This window comes from Rattus rattus, chromosome 4 (genome assembly GCF_011064425.1).
Source record: "Rattus rattus isolate New Zealand chromosome 4, Rrattus_CSIRO_v1, whole genome shotgun sequence".
Classification (NCBI taxonomy): Eukaryota; Metazoa; Chordata; class Mammalia; order Rodentia; family Muridae; genus Rattus; species Rattus rattus.
The window spans coordinates 40,205,905-40,224,379 of NC_046157.1; the positions used below are offsets into that span (position 1 = coordinate 40,205,905).

The 18,475-nt window shown below is 40.0% G+C and overlaps 1 protein-coding gene and 1 pseudogene across 1 annotated transcript in view; one reads left to right on the forward strand and one right to left on the reverse strand.

The window, feature by feature from the left end:
- Positions 1–18,475, forward strand: part of Senp7 (SUMO specific peptidase 7) — a 126,250-nt gene that overhangs the window by 17,884 nt on the left and 89,891 nt on the right. The window contains exon 4 of the mRNA XM_032900304.1: positions 10,725–10,816. Coding sequence (XP_032756195.1) covers positions 10,725–10,816 — 92 coding nt within the window. The remainder of the gene's footprint in view (positions 1–10,724; positions 10,817–18,475) is intronic.
- LOC116897724 lies at positions 826–10,030 on the reverse strand (annotated as a pseudogene).

Below are 18,475 nucleotides of genomic sequence, written 5' to 3' on the forward strand. Positions count from 1 at the left end.
GTTACACAGAGAGACCCTGTGTTAGAAAAAAATCAAGATTGAACAAAACCAGGGATTCCGGTTAATGCTGATCTAGAGTGCCTTTACCAGTGTTTTGTGCAGCTTTTATTCCAGATGGCTCAAAGGTCAAAGCAGGAACAGAGAAACAGTGAAAACGTACAGACTAGTTCTTATCACTGTTACCAGATGCGCTCAGATACACAAAGCATCATGTCTGAATGGGGACTGTTTGCATGATGCCCCTGAACATGCTAAACTGCATTGATGAAGAGGGGACAGGAAACACGTCATCTTTGACATTCCTTGGGCAGGTGGAGGCACTCCTCCAAGGGATTTAAGTTCTATGGGAGAGTTCACACAGTAGGACAGTGTAGGAAACTTGTCATATGGAGGCTGCTAAGAATGAAGACGCCTGAGTTCCCGGCACCCAAATCCTGTGGGGAAGAAAACTGACCACCAAGGAGTGCAGAAATCGTGAGACCACAGGACAGACTGCCACCTCTGCACACCTCTGCCCACATTCCTGGTCCAAGGGGAAAGTGCACAGTGCCTCTGGACACAGGGATATAGGAACAGACAGCCACCAGTACCTGTGGTTCTGGTCTGTGCCCAGGACCGAACTGAACGGCCAAACAGCTCCCTGCACCCAAATCCCGTGGGGGAGAGCTGGACCCTCAGAAGTGTGGACACACCTCAGAAGTCAGAGGAGAATACCCTCTGCCCACAGGCCAGACCCAAGAGGGAATCGCCTAGTGCCAACTGTGCCCGCTGGGTGCAAGGACCTATGAGCAATCAGGGACAGGACCCTTTGATTCCTGCCCATGCCTAGAGCTGGAAGACAGTCCCCAGGAGCGCCGACACACCTGAAATTAGAGCACCTGTTCTCAGGAAAGGCTGAAAGGAAACAGGAAAACAGTTCTACAGGAGTGCTGACACAGAGGCCTACAGCAGGCTCAAGTCACTCCCAGAAACAGAAAGACAAGCAAACTCCAGAGACAACCCAATGGCTAGAGACAAGTGCAGGAACCTAAGCAACAGAAATCAGGACTACTTGGCATCATCAGAGCCCAGTTCTCCCACCAAAGAGAATACTGGATATCCAAAAACACCAGAAAAGCAAGATTTAGATTTAAAAATCACATTTTTGATAACAATGGAGGACTTTAAGAAAGACATAAAGAACTCTCTTAAGAAATACAGGAAGGGCGTGCTAGAGAGAAGGCTCAGTGGTTAAGAGCACCGACTGCTCTTCCTAAGGTCCTGAGTTCAAATCCCAGTAACCACATGGTAGCTCACAGCCATCTGTAATTGGATGCTCTCTTCTGAAGTGTCTGAAGAGAACTACAGTGTACTAACATATAAATAAAATAAATAAATCTTTAAAAAATCCAAGAAAACACAAGTAAACAAGTAGAAGCCCTTAGAGAGGAAACACAAAAATCCCTGAAAGAGTTACAGGAAAACACAACCAAACGGGAACAAATTGAAAATGAAATAGAAACAACAAACAAAGCACATAGGGAGACAACCCTGGATATAGAAAACCTAGGGAAGAGACAGGGAGCTATAGATACAAGCATCACCAACAGAATATAAGAGATAGAAGAGAGAATCTCAGGGGCAGAAGATACCATAGAAAACATGTACGCAGCTGTCAAGGATAATGTAAAACGCAAAAAGCTCCTAGCCCAAAATATACAGGAAATCCAGGACACAATGAGAAGATCAAACCTAAGGATAATAGGTATAGAAAAAAGTGAAGACTCCCAACTTAAAGGGCCATTAAATATATTCAACAAAATTATACAAGAAAACTTCCCTAACCTAAACAAAGAGATGCTAAAAACCATACAAGAAGCATACAGAACTCTCAATAGATTGGACCAAAAGAGAAACTCCTCCTGTCACATAATACTTAAAACACCAAATGCACAAAACAAAGAAAGAATATTAAAAGCAGTAAGGGAAAAAGGTCAAGTGACATATAAAGGCAGACCTATAAAAAGCCACACCAGATTTCTCACCAGAGACTATGAAAGCCAGAAGATCCTGGACAGATGTCATGCAGACCCTAAGAGAACACAAATGCCAGCCCAGGTTACTGTATCTAGCAAAACTCTTAATTACCATAGATGGAGAAACCAAGACATTCCATGACAAAACCAAATTTACACAATATCTTTCTACAAATCCAGCCCTACAAAGGATAATAGATGGAAAACAACACAAAGAGAGAAACTACACCATACAGAAAGCAAGGATATAATTTCCTTGCAATGAAACCAAAAGAGAGGCAAACATAATTCCACCTCTAACAATGAAAATAACAGGAAGCGACAATCATTATTCCTTAATTTCTCTCAACATCAACGGATTCAATTCCCCAATAAAAAGACATAGACTAACAGACTGGATAAATAAAGAGGAACCAGCATTTTGCTACATGCAGGAAACACATCTGAGAGACGAAGACAGACATTACCTCAGAATAAATGGCAGGAAAACAACTTTCCAAGCAAATGGCCTGAAGAAACAATCTGGTGTTGCCATTATAATATCAAATAAAATTGACTCTCAAACAAAAGTCATTAAAAAAGATAAGGAAGGGGGCTGGAGAGATGGCTCAGAGGTTAAGAGCACTGACTGCTCTCCCAGAGGTCCTGAGTTCAAATCCCAGCAACCACATGGTGGCTCACAACCATCTGTAATAAGATCTGATGCCCTCTTCTGGTGTATCTGAAGACAGCTACAGTGTACTCACATATATATATATTTAAAAAAAAAAAAAGATAAGTAAGGACACTTCATATTCATCAAAGGAAAAATCCACCAAGATGAACTCTCAGTCCTGAGTATCTATGCTCCAAATGCAAGGGCACCTACATTCATAAAAGAAACCTTACTAAAGCTCAAAGCACACGTTGCACCTCACACGATAATAGTAGGAGATTTCAACACCCCACTCTCATCAATGGACAAACCATGGAAACAAATTAAACAGAGACATAGAGAAACTAACAAGTCATGAAACAAATGAATTTAACAGATATTTATAGAACATTCCATCCTAAATCAAAAGGATATAATGGAACCTCTTCCAAAATTGACCATATAATTGGTCACAAAACAGGCCTCAACAGATACAGGAAGATAGAAATAATCCCATGCATCCTATCAGATCACCACGCACTAAGACTGGTCTTCAATAACAACAATAATGACAGAAAGCCCACATATACATGGAAGTTGAACAATGCTCTACTCAATGACAACTTGGTCAAGGAAGAAATAAAGAAAGAAATTAAAGACTTCTTAGAATTTAATGAAAATGAAGATACCACATTCCTAAACTTATGGGACACAATGAAAGCGGTACTAAGAGGAAAACTCATAGCTCTGAGTGCCTGCAGAAAGAAACAGGAGAGAGCATATGTCAGCAGCTTGACAGCACACCTAAAAGCTCTAGAACAAAAATAAATAAATAAACCCATGAGGAATAGAAGGCAGGAAATAATCAAACTCAGACCTGAAATCCACCAAGTAGAAACAAAAAGGACTATACAAAGAATCAACAAAGCCAGGGGCTGGTTCTTTGAGAAAATCAACAAGATAGATAAACCCTTAGCCAGACTCAAAGGTCACAGAGAGTTTTTCCAAATTAACAAAATCAGAAATGAAAAGGGAGACATAACAACAGAATCTGAAGAAATAAAAAAAAACAAAACCCATCAGATCCTACTACAAAAGCCTATATTCAACAAAACTTGAAAATCTGGAGGAAATGGACAATTTTCTAGACAGATACCAGGTACCAAAGTTAAATCAGGAACAGATAAACCATCTAAACAACCCCATAACTCCTAAGGAAATAGAAGCAGTCATTAAATGTCTCCCAACCAAAAAGAGCCCAGGTCCAGATGGGTTCAGTGCAGAATTCTATCAGATCTTCATAGAAGACCTCGTACCAATACTGTCCAAACTATTCCATAAAGTTGAAACAGACAGAGCACTACCAAATTCCTTCTATGAAGCCACAATTACTCTTATACCTAAACCAAACAAAGACCCAACAAAGAAAGAGAACTCGGACCAATTTTCCTTATGAATATTGACACAAAAATATTCAATAAAATTCTTGCAAGCCTAATCCAAGTACACATCAAAACGATCATCCATTGATCACATAGAATTCATCCCTGGGATGCAGGGATGGTTTAATATATGAAAATTCATCAATGTAATCCACTATATAAACAGATTCAAAGATAAGAACCACATGATCATTTCATTAGATGCTGAGAAAGCATTTGACAAAATTCAACACCCCTTCATGATAAAGGTCCTGGAAAGATCAGGAATTCAAGGCCCATATCTAAACATAGCAAAAGCAATATACAGTAAACCAGTAGCTAACATCAAACTAAATAGAGAGAAACTTGAAGCAATCCCACTAAAATTAGGGACAGGACAAGGCTGCCAAGTCTTCCTAATTATTCAATATAGTACTCGAAGTTCTAGCCAGAGCAATCAGACAGTGAAAGGAGGTCAAAGGGATACAAATCGGAAGGGAAATAATCAAAATATCATTATTTGCAGATGATATGATAGTATACTTAAGTGACCCCATAAGTTCCACCACAGAACTACTTAACCTGATAAACAACTTCAGCAAAGTAGCTGGGTATAAAATTAAGTCAAACAAATCAGTAGCCTTCCTCTACTCAAAGGATAAACAGGCTGAGAAAGAAATTAAGGAAATGACACCCTTCACAATAGTCACAAATAATATAAAATATTGCGGTGTGACTTTAACCAAGCAAGTGAAAGATCTGTATGACAAGAACTCCAAGTTTCCGAAGAAAGCAATTGAGGAAGATCTCAGAGGATAGAAAGATCTTCCATGCTCACGGATTGGCAGGATTAATATAGTAAAGATGGCCATTTTGCAAAAGCAGTCTACAGATTCAATGCAATCCCCATCAAAATTCCTACTCAATTCTTTATAGAGATAGAAAGAGCAATTTGCAAATTCATTTGGAATAACAAAAAAACAAAACAAAACAAAACAGGATAGCGAAAACTATACTCAACAATAAAAGAACTTCTTGGGGAATCACCATCCCTGACCTCAAGCAGTATTAAAGAGTAATAGTCATAAAAACTGTATGGTATTGGTACAGAGACAGGCAGATAGATCAGTGGAACAGAATTAAAGACCCAGAAATGAACCCACATGCCTGTGGTCACTTGATCTTTCACAAAGGTGCTAAAACCATCCAATGGAAGAAAGTTAGCATTTTCAACAAATGGTGCTGGTTCAACTGGAGATCGGCATATAAAAAGAATGCAAATCGATCCATTCTTATCACTCTGTACAAAGCTTAAGTCCAAATGAATCAAGGACCTCCACATCAAACCAGATACACTCAAACTAATAGAATAAAAAGTGGGGAAGCATCTCAAACACATGGGCACTGGAAAAATTTCCTGAACAAAACACCAATGGCTTATGCTCTAAGATCAAGAATCAACAAATGGGATCTCATAAAACTGCAAAGCTTCTGTAAAGGCAAAGGACACTGTTATTAGGACAAAACAGCAACCAACAGATTGGGAAAAGATCTTTACCAATCCTACATCCGACAGAGGGCTAATATCCAAAATATACAAAGAACTCAAGAAGTTAGACTCCAGAGAGCCAAATAACCCTTTTAAAAATGGAATACAGAGGTAAACAAAGAATTCTTAGCTGAGGAATATCAAATGGCTGATGAGTATCTAAAGAAATGTTCAACATACTTAGTCATCAGGGAAATACAAATCAAAACAACCCTGAGATCCCACCTCACACCAGTCAGAATGGCTAAGATCAAAAACACAGGTGACAGCAGTTGCTGGCAAGGATGTGGAGAAAGGAACACTCCTCCATTGTTGGTGGGATTGCAGACTGGTAAAACCACTCTGGAAATCAGTCTCGAGGTTCCTCCAGAAATTGGACATTCCACTACCTTAGGACCCAACTATACCTCTCTTGGGCATATACCCAAAAGATGCTCCAACATAGAACAAAGACACATTCTCCACTATGTTCATGGCAGCCTTATTTATAATAGCCAGAAGCTGGAAAGAACCCAGATGCCCTTCAACAGAGGAATGGATTAAAAAATGTGGTACATCTACACAATGGAGTACTACTCAGCTATCAAAAACAATGACTTCATGAAATTCATAGGCAAATGGAATGAACTGCAAAATATCCTGAGTAAGGTAACTCAGTCACAGAAAAACATACTTGGTATGTACTCATTGATAAGTGGATATTAGCCAAAAAGCCCTAATTACCCAAGATGCAATCCATAGACCACAAGAAGCTCAAGAAGAAGGATGACCAAAATGTGGATGTTCCCACTCCTTTTTAAAAGGGGAAAAAATATTCAATAGAGGGGATATGGAAGCAAAGTTTAGAGCAGTGTCTCAAGGAATGGCCCTTCAGAGCCTGCCTCACATGTGAACCATATATATACAGCCACCAAAACTAGATAAGATTGATGAAGCTAAAAAATTCATGCTGAAAGGGACCGGATGTAGATCTCTCCTGAGAGACACATCCAGAGCATGTCCAATACAGAGGTCAATGCTAGCAGCAAACCACTGAACTGAGAACAGGACCCCCTTGGGGGGAATTAGAAGAAGTATTGAAAGAGTTGAAGGAGCTTGCAACCCCATGAAAAGAACAATGCCAACCAACCAGAGGTTCCAGGGACTAAACCACTACTGAAAGACTATACATGGACTGACCCAGGGCTCCAACTGCATATATAGCAGAGAATAGCTTTGTTGGGGCACCCGGGGAAGGGGAAGCCCTTGGTCCTGCCAAGATTCAACCCCCAGTGCAGGGAAATATGGGGGAGGTAAGTAAGGGTGATGTTTAGGGGGAATACCCGTGTGGGGAGGGGGAGAGGAGGGAATGGGGGCTTATGGACAGGAAACCGGGAAGGGGAATAACATTTGAAATATAAGTAAAGAAATATATCTAATAAAAATTAAAAAAAAAAGAATGAAGACGCCTGTTCCTTGTGATAGTGTGCAGAGCACCATCCAGCTCTATGAACGCTGGCCAGGAAGGGATGAAGCTTCCAGGTCAGTAACGGGCATCACCATCAAGCACTAGAGAGTAGCCGAGAGCAATGGCAATGCCTGTAATGACTGCTTAGCTCGAAGGAAGTGTGTGTGTGGTAGTCCCTAGGCTTAGGGATCATTGTGGAAGAAAACTAGCAGTGGTAAAATGACTACAAGGAGACATTAACTTTCAGGCAGAGCAGGGAATCTGCACATATGAATTCACAGTGGTTATAACAACATTCATAAAACCTGTGCAGGCCCAAACCAGATCACATTCCAGCATGCACACAGTCCCACCCCGGCTGTGAAGCTATGGGCAATTGTTAGTTGCTAGAAGAGGGAGAGTGAGTTTCTCTAAGAGCGTAGCTCTTAGGAAGTTGGCCACACTTCACTGGAAGATCACACATTCACGAATATATAGGCAGCAGAAACTGGTATTGAAGATTTTAAAAAGCAGAGATAAAGTTGAGTGAGTAGGGAAGCATGTGATTAAGACACATATGAAACTCTCAAAAAAAAAAAAAAACCCATAATAATTTCCTTGGCTTCACAGCCGTTTAATTTTATGATATTCCATTATCAGTTTTGGTATTATTGTCTGAGTACCTTTTTCTCTGAGGTATTTTTTCTCTTGCAATTTCAATATTTTTTATTCTGTATATAAAATATTGCGACTATCCTATGACATCTATATTCTTGTTTGTGTTTGTTCTAAATGTTGTTTCTATCTAGATAGCCATTTCCCCCTATGTCTAACTACATTTCTGCTATGAGTTTACTAAAAAATTTATCTATGCTGTTAGTATGAAATTCTGTTATGCCAATTATTTGTAGATTTTATCTTTTCACAGTGTCTCATGGATCTTGAATAGACAGGTTTTAGTGTGTGTGTGTGTTTATGGCTGCATGTACCCCGTGTATTTTTGTAAGTGTGGGTGCATGTGGTACAGCAGACCTGTAGAGATGAGAGACAAAAACTTGTGGAGTCAGTTCTCTCCTACTATGTAGGAGATTGAATTTAGGACTAAAGGCGTGGTGGCAAATGCATTTAATCACTGCTCTGTCTCTCTAGCCCTTAGTCACATTTTGGTTAATAGTTTGATAGTGTTTCATTTTAAACTCTATTCCCTGCCGCATGATTAGAAAAAAGAATGCTGACAGTCTGCTCCCACAGTTTCTGCAGTGAAAAACCTGGTATCGAATGCTTACTCTCATACATAACTGCTTTTCAGTTAGTCTCATAAGCTAAGCATATGATTTTAAAAGAAAGTGGCCCATGGCTGGTCCATCCCAGTCACAACTTAGACATAGCCATGATTTTGAGGGTGGACCAGCTTGAAAAGACCCATGTAGGGCAGGAGATAGCAAGGGTGGTCTACAGTGTATTGGTAACTTTATAGCTTCTAGAGGCCCCATCACCTGACTGCTGCCCCTCAGGAGTCATTTTTGCCATCAAACTAGCTGAGGCCTCTCCTTGTCTTTCTTCATAATCCTCCATGGTTTCGGCTGAGGACCAGAAGTTCTGAAGATAGGCTGTTGTTGTGAAAATATAAAAAATAAAAACAAGTAAGATTGTCTTTTATCCCCACTAGGTCCGGCACTGCTGTGCCCCAAGATATCTGCTAGATATCTCTGTGGAAACATCCTAACTCCGCGGCGGCCCAGCTCCTGCCGCTGCACACTTTCCTATACTCAAACCGTCACATAAAAGAACACACAACACAATAACCCAATTGGTAAGATATAATTGCCCACCTAAACATACAAAGCCCAGTACCATCCATCCCTTAAGAACATTCTTAACAACCTGTAAAGGTACAGCGTGGAATCTTAACATCGCCTGTGGTATTGTCCTGCCATGGCTTCTCTCTCTCTTCCTCCTGTCTCTTCCTCCTTTCTGTTCCAGTCTCCTCCTCTTCCTTCAAACTTCTCTCCCACCCATCCTTAGTCCAATGACAGGCCTCCTTCTATCCTGTACCTGCTGCTCACCTGTATTTTATAGATTCAATGGGGAGAAGGTTCTGGTGAAGTCACCTGAGTTCTGAGTGGTGACTAGGCCTCGGGGCAGTGGAATTAGCATCAAAATACAGATAACTCCAGGGCAAACCACAACAATGGGCTGCTTAGGAGGTGCCCACACAGGCTTCACATGCATTCCCTAGCTCCCAAATGGTTCTTCAGATTCAAGCACAACATACAAACTTATCCATACATCAACCAGCAAAATGGATCATAGATGACCAGGGTTTGCACATGTGCAGGTGTGTAGTCACTTGGCCATACACATTGCTATGATTCACCAGACTTGAGCATCAGATCTGAACCATCTGGGCGGGCTCAAAAAAGATCCTACAAAGCTCTAATGGGGAATTTTGTACTTGAAGTCCCAGACCATGTCCTGAAAACAGTGTTCTGGTACTAAGGTATGAAGCTTTCATTGTCTAAGTTGTTGAGACAAAGGTTAGAGCTTCGGTGAAGATATCCTTAGGCTCTTCAGAGAAACCTTTGTTTTAAAATTAGCATCAGATTCTTTTATTTTTCAGATTGGCAATTTGATGCCATATTCTTCTTTAATTGCTTAGTTCTGTGTGTCAGTCTTTTCTTTGTTATCTCAGAGATGACATTCAAGCATTACCTTTGGAGGGAGAAAGGGAACCAAATATACCACCTATGTAGACCAGATGTATACGATGCATCGTTCATGTGTTCCTGAGGAATTAACAATCTTGCTTTGCTAGGTCATTCCAAAAACAGCTTCTCTGTTTTGTATTTGGGTAGAAGTTGTAAAACATTTTCTGGTTCCTGTTGGAACCACAGCTGTGGACTGAGTCACCAGAATTGGCTGCCAAGATCAAAATCTTAAAGTCCTAGATAAGCAGGACAATCCCAAAGTCATGGGACCCATCATTTTTATGACCCCCCTTAATAATTTAAGAGTTTAGTGACATTTCATATGTTTTATTGTTATGTGGCTATCAAGACAACCTATCCTAAAAAGTGAAATATTGTACCTATTAAATAATACTTTCCTATTATCTCCTTACCCTAGCCTCACTCCACTGTCTATATAAGATTGGTCACTCCAGGATTCAAATGGAACTGTTCCATGTTTGTCTTTTTTAAAAAGATTTATTTATTTACTTTATGTATATGAGTACACTTTCACTGTCTGCAGACACACCAGAAAAGGGCATCAGATCTCATTACAGATGGTTGTGAGCCACCATGTCATTGCAGGGAGTTGAACTCAGGACCTCTAGAAGAGTAGCCGGTAGTCTTAACTGCTGAGCCATCTCTCCAGCCCCAGAATTTGTCTTTTGTTATTGCTGCTTTATTTCACTTAGAATAATGCCAAGACTTGTTCATGTTATAGCATGTTTCAGAATCTCTTCCTTGTTTAAGCAGTGTTTGAAAACATGCCCCTCCCCCTAATGTTGGTAGGCACTCATATGACTCACAGACATGTATGTAGACAAAACACTACACATAGATAGAGATTAATAAAGAAAAGGGAATTGGGCTGATTGTCTTGGATAGCTAATTAAAAATACAAGTGCCTTTAGTCACATTATTGTATTTATTATCAATTTTTTTTCCCTTAGTGGACAAGAAGCCTAAGAAATAAAGTCATCTGTCTAGACCACAAAACCACAAAAGCTGCCCATGGGTGTCCTCCTAAGGCATTACCAAAAAGGTAAGCTAGGTATTTATGTGTGACTTAGAATGGGATTATACAACGCATAAACAGTGATTATTTGGTGCTGTTTGGTCTCAGTTAACATGTTCAAAATAGAAGGGTTTGAACTCAATGTCCTCTAAGATTCCTTCTAAGCTTTAACTTTTTGTGATTATAAATTGTCTTTACTAATTGTTTTTGTGCATATCATACATCTTGATAAGCTTCGTCTGACAGTGTAAGATTTATAGACTGATATTACTTCTTGATTCATATTTGTCATTAGTGGCTTAAAGGTACATAATTCAGCAACTCTTACTTGATATAATCATAGTATCAAAAATTATGGACATAGTAAACTCAGTGTCTGGACATTCAATTATTTTCAGAAGAAATTTAGGACATACCAAGGTTGGACATCAGTCTATGGTTAGAAAGTTATTATTTATTAGAGTTTAGTATTTACTCTTTAAACAGGATGAATGAAGAACAGTAACAATGAAGTAAAAATTATTATTATTAGATCATACACACTTAGAAGACTAATTACATTTCCTCATAGAATACTTTTGTAAGCTACTGATGAAGGAAACTATAATATATTGCTGGCATCATAGCAGTTTGTGAACCTGTTGATTGTCGGCGCCTGCACCGACACGGTACCGAGAATCGGGCGAAAGCCTGTGGGATGAAAGAAACACACACACACAGGTTATTCGTGTCAAGCCAGAAGAGGAAGAGAGCTCCTGGTTTCTTTATTGACCAACTATGTATCCCAAGTACAGCACTTAGCAAGTATCTGTCAAGCACAGTGGGGAACCCTGGCTGAGACTTCGGTAACAAAGGACCGAATAAATTAGGGAAATAACCAGGAAGGCCAGCCTAATTCTGACTCAGGTGAGAAGTACCTGGTCAGACTGTTCCCAGTTGGGGACAAAAGGCTTCCACATGCAAAGGCAGGGCTCAGCAAGGGTCAAACCTTGCTGGAGACCCAGAAGGGTCTTGTTCAGGCTGAAAACATTCCATGAATGCAAACTTCTTGTGCCCTAAATTACAGGGAGAGGCTTTTGATCCTACAATCTAAGACAAAGGCCAAACAGTGATAAAGCAACCAGGCCCAAATCCAATACGGCTCCCACAGTTGATAGTCTTTTATAGTATAAATAAATTGCAAATAAAAACTCAGTATAAACCAGGGTATGCAGGGCAGACATGCTTGGAAGGTTGAGGCACAATGATGCAAGCTTAGGGCCAGCCTGGACTACAGCATGAGTTCAAGGGCATCATGGGCAACTTAGATTCTGTCTCACAATTAAAAAGGTAAAATGCACTGGGACATAGCTCAGTGGTAGAGCACTAGCCTAGCCTGTGTGAGACCCTGGCTCAATTCCTAGTACCAGAGGGTGTTGGGAGATGCAGGCCTGATAGACACAGTGATGATGCCAATCTTTGGAGCAGTCACGAATTCGGTGGACTTGGTGACTCAAAGATTATTAAGATCATAAACATTATATTTGAGAAATCCTTTCGTTAGTTGAAAAAGTCAATCCAGACTTACTGAAAGGTTTACATAATAAGGCTTGCCATTTTATGGTAGCAAGACACTAGAAACCTTACATAGTTTAAGGGTTATCTCCCTGAAACAATACTTACAGTGTTGTGGGCAAGGTCCTTTGAGGAGATCAGTGAAAAACTGTTGTAGTACTTCATGACTTTAGTACTCCATTTTGTTTTCTTGGTATCATCTGTATTATCTCTCATTTTGTTTTCTGCAGAATTATTATGATAAAAAGTTGGGCTTTGAGTTTATGACAGCTGACTAATGGTATTGAGGTGTGTTATCAGTATTTGCACTATAATGGCCACTTTATGCTCTCTTCATAATAGTGTTAAAGGAATTCAAGGCCCATACCTAAACATAGTAAAAGCAATACCGCAAACCAGTAGTTAATATCAAACAGAAACTTGAAACTAAAATCAGGGACTAGAAAAGGCTGCCCACTCTCTCCCTACTTACTCAGTATAGTTCTTGAAGTCCTATCAGAGCAATCAGACAACAAAAGGAGGTCAAAGAAATACAAATTGGAAAGGAAGAAGTCAAAATAACACTATTTGCAGATGATATGATAGTATACTTAGGTGACTCCAAAAGTTCCACCAGAGAACTACTAAACCTGATAAACAACTTCAGCAAAGTGACTGGATATAAAATTAAGTCAAACAAATCAGTAGCCTTCCTCTACTCAAAGGATAAACAGGCTGAGAAAGAAATTAAGGAAATGACACCCTTCACAACAGTCAAAAATAACATAAAATATCTCAATGTGACTTTAACCAAGCAAGTGAAAGATCTGTATGACAAGAACTTCAAGTCTCTGAAGAAAGAAATTGAGGAAGATCTCAGAAGATGGAAAGATCTTCCATGCTCATGGATTGGCAGGATTAATATAATAAAGATGACCATTTTGCCAAAAGCAGTCTACAGATACAGTGTAATTCCCATCAAAATTCCAACTTCATAGAGTTAGAAAGAGCAATTTGCAAATTCATTTGGAATAACAAAAACCCCAGGATAGCAAAAACTATCTTCAACAATAAAAGGACTTCTGGGGGGTTGGGGATTTAGCTCAGTGTCCCCAGCTCCAAAAAAAAAAAAAAAAAAAAGAAAAGAATAAAAGGACTTCTGGGGGAATCACTATCCCTGAACTCAAGCAGTATTACAGAACAATAGTGAGGAAAAACTGTATGGTATTGGTATAGAGACAGGCAGGTAGATCAATGGAATAGAATTACAGATACAGAAATGAACCCACACAACTATGGTCATTTGATCTTTGACAAAGGAGCTAAAACCATCCAGTGGAAATAAATGGTGCTGCTTTAACTGGAGGTCAGCATGTAGAAGAATGAAAATAGACCCATTCTTTTTTTTTTTTTTTTTCCGGAACTGAGGACTGAACCCAGGGCCTTGTGCTTGCTAGCCAAGTGCTCTACCACTGAGCTAAATCCCCAACCCCAAATTGACCCATTCTTATTGCCCTGTACAAAGCTTAAGTCTAAGTGGATAAAGAACCTCCACATCAAACTACATATACTCAGCCTAATAGAAGAAAAAGTGGGAAGCATCTCGAACACATGGGCACTGGGGAAAATTTCCTGAACAAAACACCAATGGCTTATGTTCTAATATCAAGAATCAACAATGGAATCTCATAAAACTGCAAAGCTTCTGTAAGGCAAAGGACACTGTTGTTAGGACAAAACGGCAACCAACAGATTGGGAAAAGATCTTTACCAATCCTACAACAGATAGAGGGCTTATATCCAAAATATACAAAGAACTCAAGAAGTTAGACTGCAGGGAGACAAATAACCCTATTAAAAGATGGGGTTCAGAGCTAAACAAAGAATTCACAGCTGAGGAATGCCAAATGGCTGAGAAACACCTAAAGAAATGTTCAACATCTTTAGTCATAAGGGAAATGCAAATCAAAACAACCCTGAGATTTCACCTCACACCAGTCAGAATGGCTAAGTTCAAAAACTCAGGTGACAGCAAATGCTGGCGAGGATGTGGAGAAAGAGGAACACTCCTCCATTGTTGGTGGGATTGCAGACTGGTACAACCATTCTGGAAATCAGTCTGGAGTTTCCTCAGAAAATTGGACATTGAACTGCCTGAGGATTCAGCTATACCTCTCTTGGGCATATACCCAAAAGATGCACCAACATATAACAAATACACATGCTCCATAGCCGCCTTATTTATAATAGCCTGGAAAGAGAGCCCTTCAACAGAGGAATGGATACAGAAAATGTGGTACATCTACACAATGGAATATTACTCAACTATCAAAAACAATGACTTTATGAAATTCATAGGCAAATGGATAGAACTAGAAAATATCATCCTGAGTGAGATAACCCAATCACAAAAGAACACAGATGATATGCACTCACTGATAATTGGATATTAGCCCAAAAGTTCAAAGTATCCAAGATATAATCCACAAACCACATGAAGCTCAAAAAGATGGACGACCAAAGTACAAATGTTTCATTCCTTAAAAGGAAGAACAAAAATATTCCTAGGAGGAGATATGGAGGCAAAGTTTGAAGCAGAGACTGAAGGAATGGCCATTCGAAGCCTGCCCCACCTGGGGATCCAGCCCATATATATAAACAGCCATCAAAACTAGACATTATAAAGTCACGAAGTGCATGCTGAGAGGAGCCTGATGGAACAGTCTCCTGAGAGGCTCTGCCAGAGCATTACAAATACAGAAGTGAATGCTAGTAGCAAACCATTGAACTGAGAACGGGGTCCCCATTGGAGAAGTTAGAGAAAGGATTGAAGGAACTGAAGGGGTTGCAACCCCATAAGAACAACAGTACCAACCAACCAGAGCTCCTAGGGACTAAACCACAATTCAAAGACTTCACATAGACCAACCCATGGCTCCAGCTGCATATGAAGCAGAGGATGGCCTTGTTGGACACCAATGGGAGGAGAAGCCCTTGGTCCTGCCAAGGCTGGACCCCAAACCCCCCCAGTGTAGGGGTATATCAGGGCGGGGAGGCAGGAAGGGGGTGTGGTTGGGGAGGGGGAACACCCTTATAGAAGGGTAGAGGGGGATGGGATTGGGGGCTTATGGACAGGGAAACTGGTAAAGGGAATAACATTTGAAATGTAAATAAAAAATATCCAATAAAAAATAAAAAAAAATAGTGTTAAAGGGTAGAAGTACATCAAAATTCAACACCAGTCAATGTCAAGATAACATCACAATTATGGAAAACCTTTATTTTTACCACATAAATTACACCATCAACAGTGAATTGTTTAAATGATTGGTAAGATGATATAGACAGTATTATAATCAGTTTATATTCTGTTCAGCCAGCCACCTTTGGGATAATGTAATTTGATTTTGACCAAATTTTGAAGTCTAGAGGACTTTGTATTACTTCAAATTTTCTATCTGAAGTAGACTTTATTTTTTTTTAATATCTATAGTATCTTTAAATTCACAAAATTAAACTTCTCATAAAATGTGTCAATTTAGGGGACACTGGTTGACTATATAAAGATAATTAAAAATATTTAATGTAGAGAGGATTTGAGTTAATTCTTATGGACTTAAGCTGGGAAGGATCACCATGTCTGTACTTTATATATATATATATATAAATATACTTTATATATAGTATATAAATATACTATATATATATATAAAACTTTTTCTAAATCTTATATTACATGAAGGTAGATAAAATGCTTGCTTGTAGTTTCTTTTGTATAGCAGCGAACAAATGCTTGAAAAAGAAACAGTTTAAAGGGAGGAATTATTTATTTTGGTTCACAGTTTCAAAGGTTTCAACTTAGTCCTTGATTCCTGTGGGCTAGGAATGACCAGGGCCAGGGAGTGGCACTATTAGGAGGTGTGGCCTTGTTGGAGTAGGTGTGGCCTTGGAGAAAGTGTGTCACTGTGGGGTTGGGCAAAGAGGGCTTCTTCCTAGCAGCCTGATCGTCTTCTCCCAAATGTCTTCAGATCAAAATGTAGAACTCTTGGCTTCTTCTCCAGCACCATGTCTGCCTAGATGCCGCTGTGCTTCCTGTCATGATAATGAACTGAGCCTTTGAACCTGTAAGCTATCCCCAATCAGATGACCGTTATAAGAGTTGCCTTGGTCATGGTGTGTCCTCTCAGCAATGGAAACCCTAACTAAGGCAGTCCCTTGATTCTGCATTTGTGGCAAGGCAGACCATCATAGTGATATGAAATGTGGCAGAGAAGATCAGCAGCAAGAAGGCAAAGAAAACCCTCCTAGGACACACACTCAGTGCCTGCTTCCTCCTGCGGTTCTCCCATCTCAGAATAGCTTATTCAGAATTCAAATCCATCAGTGCAACAAACTGTTCATTAGTTATGATCTGCTCTCTCTGGAAAGCCCTCCCAAGTGTGCCCAGGTTTGTCTTACTAATTATCCTAGGCCCCCTTTGAACCTAATTCACCTGACAATCAAAATTCACCATTGCAAGTCCATTCCTTGCCGATTTGATACCTAACATCTCTTTAAATCATAACATTCTACCCCTGCCATCAATGGCTTATGTCCATCTCTTTGATTTCCCACAGTAGTAAAAGTGTCAGCATTGTTCAGAAGTTTGAATTCAAAGTTTCTTCTGACTCAGACCAACTTGTGTTAAAGCAAACCAAGTTGGCCTGGAGAGATGGCTCAGCAGTTAAGAGCACTGACTGTTCTAGAGATTTTGCGTTCAATTCCCAGCAACCACATGGTGGCTCACAACCATCTGTAATGGGATCTGATTCCCTCTTCTGGTGTGTCTGAAGACAGCTACAGTGTACTCATATACATAAACTAAATAATATTAAAAAAATCAAACCAAGTTATATACTTCTAAGATGTGTTAGGGCAGAACTGAAAACCAGACTCAATCCCTAGTGAGTTGAATATAGTTTATAAAATAGTTACCATGGGTATAGATCCTCTGTGAGAATACAGTAATCGTAAACTAAAAAACAGTCACTTCTTAGTGCCAGTCACTTTAGAAAGTATACGGACACTAGTAGCTCTTTGTTTTCATATATATATTAGTTACTGTATGAGTGGAAAAGAAAGAAAGAAACAAAACCAGGGTTTTGGGTTGGTAAAAGTGTAGGAAGAAATCACAAATAGAAGGGAATAATAGGAACCCAAAACGGGGAAGGGAAGATGCAGGAGCGATCGTCTAAGGGTAGACTGAGATGAGGAAGGTAAAAATGTGCAGCTACATACTGTACAGCAGTCCTGTCTGTAGGAGGCTGAGACACAGACCTCAAATCCAGGCCAGCCCATGCCCTTCGGGAGAGGAAAATGATACAAAAAGTATAAATAGGAAAAAACAAACAAAAACTAAAACAGTGATGCAAAATAAGAACAGAGCATGGCCAACCTGGCCTGCTAAATTGATTTTGGTCATTTAAATAGTAGGGAAACTCAGAGAGGAGAGAGGTGGGGGAAAGGATCTGAAAAGTATATGCTAGGCTCAGACCGCAGTTTCTTGGCTGTTGGTCTGACTCTCAGAATCCTGTCTCACCCCAAGGAGTCCTTCAGTTCTCACCTCTTAAGTTTCCCTTAGAGATAGATTACACGTGGGTGGTATTGCACAGGCAGTCTTAGGTACTGGTCACACTTCTGGGTAGTCTTTCGGGAGATTGGTTGCAAATGCCTGCGCTGTTGCTGTGTGAACCTTTTTACTGTCCAGAATAGTGCTTAGAGCCCATGGGAAACTTCTCTTTCAGAATTTGGCTCCCACCAGGTTTTCAGTTCTTGAAATACTACAGTTGTGAGTCAAGGTTTGTTCACCTCAGTCTAGCAGTATTCTGGCCATGTTTCTACCTATAGTCCAGCAACACGTGTTCTGTATTTCCTGAGAGTGCGTTGTGGATGGCTTTAGACTACCGAGATCATTCAAACAAGAGTCTTGTGAAATGACATCTCATTGTCCTTCTTGCAAGTGGAGAGTGCTGATCACTGAGTACCAAGTGCTGAGAAGAGAGGTTTTTCCTAACATCTATTGCTACCATCCTGCCTTTTATTCAACTCTTTACAATTTCTGTTTCTAGGGACAGGGGTACTAACTCAGTTGGCATAGTACTTTCGAGGGGCCTG